The sequence below is a fragment of the Triticum dicoccoides genome, chromosome 4A (genome assembly GCF_002162155.2).
Source record: "Triticum dicoccoides isolate Atlit2015 ecotype Zavitan chromosome 4A, WEW_v2.0, whole genome shotgun sequence".
NCBI lineage: Eukaryota > Viridiplantae > Streptophyta > Magnoliopsida > Poales > Poaceae > Triticum > Triticum dicoccoides.
The window spans coordinates 659,744,697-659,748,366 of NC_041386.1; the positions used below are offsets into that span (position 1 = coordinate 659,744,697).

The 3,670-nt window shown below is 40.7% G+C and overlaps 1 protein-coding gene across 1 annotated transcript in view; it reads left to right on the plus strand.

Annotated features, from left to right (window-relative positions):
* The window catches only part of LOC119283998 (zinc finger BED domain-containing protein RICESLEEPER 2-like), a 7,776-nt gene extending 5,582 nt beyond the window's left edge, over positions 1–2,194 (plus strand). The window contains exons 3-4 of the mRNA XM_037563316.1: positions 1,534–1,980; positions 2,157–2,194. Of these exons, the coding sequence (XP_037419213.1) occupies positions 1,534–1,980; positions 2,157–2,194 (485 nt within the window). The remainder of the gene's footprint in view (positions 1–1,533; positions 1,981–2,156) is intronic.
* The last annotated feature ends 1,476 nt before the right edge of the window (positions 2,195–3,670 follow it).

Consider the following 3,670-nt stretch of genomic DNA (forward strand, 5'->3'; position numbering starts at 1 on the left):
TTTTCTTCTATTTATTTCTGAGTAGTTTTTTTTGCTGTATTTAGTTTCTTTGTGAATATTTTTGCTTTATATAATTTTTTTCTTTTCTGCATTGTTTATTTTCTTCTATTTATTTTTGAGTAATTTTTTATATAGTTTTTTCTTTTCTACTTTATTTGTTTTCTTCTATTTATTTCTGAGTAGTTTTTTTTGCTGTATTTAGTTTCTTTGTGAATATTTTTGCTTTATATAATTTTTTTCTTTTCTGCATTATTTACTTTCTTATATTTATTTTTGAGTACTTTTTTTTATATATATTTTTTTTTGCCGTGACCCTCTCTACTCTTTCGCACATGCTATGCGGGTTAAATGATGATACCTTCACCATTTTCAGAGTTTGTTTTGTAGTGATTTTCATTTTCACGGTCATTTAGCTCTGATCTAAACAAATCGGTGACTGAAAAACAGCAAATGATGTCAGAACGTGTTGTGATAGTTTGAGAAGTAACATATTTAAATTGTGCATCTGAACACAGAAAAAATACATTGATCAGTACCGCCTTTCAGTCAAAACGCGCTACTGCTACAGAGAAGTGCATAAAAAATATATTGATCATCAATGATCTTTTTGTATAGAACCTAAATTGTCAATAGGAATCTACCACCGATTTAAGAACCGGCGAAAACTCCTATTGCAGCCACAGATCCTACACATAGAGTTCAATGAAGACCAAATGCTTGTGATTGTTTGAGAAGTATCATATTTAAGGTGGTCAAAATCTTGCTAGGGGAGCGAGGTGGGACTAAAAATAGCGCTGCCACAACCTCTTTAGTACCGGTTCGTGCTAGGGGAGCAAATGATGTCAGAAAGGGTTGAAAATTGATGACGTGGCTTAGAATGGTGCGTACTGAACGCAAAAAAGTCTAGAGTTGTAATAAGTTAAAAAAATGAAGTGCCGGTGTAACAGATGTGTTTTCGTCTGAAACCGGCCCTGATACTTCGAAAGAGATTGTCCAGTTTGTACACGAAGTGCATCTAGTTTTTGCCGTAACACAAGAAGTCCGGAGTTCTAATAAGTTATTAAAAATAAAAAAAGGCGCAATGCTCGTTAATTAGCTTCAAGCCTTTCAGAATAGTGTAGACTACACTGCACATAGCTCTGTGCAATCTATTCTATTCCGAAAGGCTTGAAGCTAAGCAACCTGCAGGTGAGCATTGCGCCTCTCCTTCATTGTCTCTGCACTCATGGCTTATAAACCACTCCTACTGCCTCTCTCCTCGCGAGGTGGGACTAAAAATCAGCTTAATAAGAAACTCTAGTACCGGTTCATGCCATGAACCGGTACTGAAGGTGTCCGTGGGGCCCACAGCCTGACACAACCTCATTAGTACCGGTTCGTGGCATGAACCGGTACTAATTGTTGCCCACGAACCGGTACTAATGATGTCCGCCCGCCTAGCCATTGGAACTGGCACTAATGGACACATTAGTGCCAGCTCAAATTCAAACCGGCACTAATGTGCTTCACATTTGACCCTTTTTCTACTAGTAGGTCCAACTGAGCAAGAAGTGCAGCCTGATGATGCACCTAGCTTTGAAGAGGACAACAGAGAAAGCTTGATGAGTTCCTTGATTGCAGAGAGAATGAGAATGAATGACTGTGGAATCAGCATTAGCCCTTCGAAGTCTGAACTTGAAAAGTATCTTACAGAGGATAATGAAGCAAACAACAGCAAATTCAACATTCTTGAGTGGTGGAAGGTCAACTCATCTAGATTCCCTGTGCTATCACGTTTAGCTCGTGATGTCCTAGCTTTCCCGATATCTACAGTCGCATCAGAGTCAGCTTTTAGCACCGGTGGACGCATTCTTGATGAGTTCCGAAGCTCGCTCACTCCATTCATGGTGCAGGGACTAATTTGTACTCAGGATTGGTTGCGAAGAGAAATTCCTGTTAACAATGAAGAGAATGAAGAGCTACTTGCCAACCTAGAGGATGGTAATTATGCAAACAAGTTACTCTTAGATATGTTCTACTTGATATGCTGGAAACTATGGTGGGAAAGTGGAAAGGATATGCATGATCTCGTATACATATCACCTTAATGTTACGCAAGATTTCTGTTTTAATTTGTTTTGCACTATATTCAAGTGATTTTCCTTCCACTTTTGCAGGGAATACCAGAAGAACATCAAGTGTGCCGCCAACCTAAGGAACACTCTCAGCTCACTCTTAGCCTCTCTTCTTGTGTTCTATCTTCTATGGTTTTCTCAGCTTCGCCCTCAAGGATACTTGTTAAGCCCTTAATATATTAGCTATGGTTATCTCAGCTTGGACCTATTACTTGTGTCATGTGTGTGTTTGTGACTGTTTGGACCTATTCAGCTTGAACCATGTTTATTGTGTGTTTGGACGACTTGTGTTGTGCACTGGTGTGTTGGGAGCTATCACCTATGAGAGTATGAGACTGTGATGTGAGTCTATTATTGTCCAATTTGATGTCATGTTGCTGAATGCATGAATCTGTGCTTGTGTTGTCCACTTGTGTAACTGAATGTGTGCGTGCACTGTGCATTTCTGCTATGCAGTTGCATATCACCCGAGTGCTTTTGTTATATCTAATTTTTTTGCTACTGTGATTGTGAGGCTATGTTGCACTGAATTTTAAAACTCTGAATTTTGTACAGTACCCTGGTCTGAATATTTCGGGTTATGGGTACCCGAATTACCCGAACCAAAATTTTCGGGTAATTTGGGTACGGTTCTTTTTCTGGCAGACACAAGTTCGGCTCTCATTTTCAACTACCCGTATTACCCGTAAACCGAACTAACCGAACCGAATAAACCGTATTACCCGAACACCCAGGCTGAAGCTTGCACAAACATATATTCGACATGCAATTTTCCAAGCAAGTAGATTTTTTTTTCAAGCCGCTATGCTACATCAAGTAGATCATCAACAGCAGAAAACTATTTACACATGGGATCAATGAAATCTTTTATCTATCCATCCATTCTACCCTACAACTCCATCCATCCATGATCCATCCATCCGGATCTGCTACATCTAGCCCTACAGGCTATAATACATCCATCCATGATCCATCCATCTAGCCCGACATCTACATGAGTACATCCATCGATCCATCCATGCATCCATCAATAAATCAGATGTGTCATGCATGCTAGCACTACAAAAAAAAGACACATCCATGACATTTTGGGCCGAACAAAATTTTTTTATGTCATACATATGACACTTCTATGATGATAATTGTGACAACACCCGGTATCATCATAGATGTAGCGGGCTCCTACTTCTATGACAAAAAATCATGACAGAAAATGGGCTTTTTGTCTTGGGCGGGCCGGAGACGTAGCTGCATGACATTCTTTGGTCCATCCATGACAGAAAAAACCATGGTAGAAGCAAGGGGGAGGAAAATTTCAGGGACTTGCCGGTTATGGTGGGAGGTCGGGGGCGGAGCGATGCACGTTTCTCTTGTACGTACACGCATGTGTGCGAGGCGTTGGCTCTAACTGAAGCCGAGCGAGGCGTTGGGCTCTAACTGAACCCGAGCGATTGCACTACAGGCTACACGTTACTGAACCCGAGCGATCGATCGATGGCTGTTAACTGAACCCGATGGAGCGATTCCTTCGCTACTGCTGCTAACTGAAGCCGATC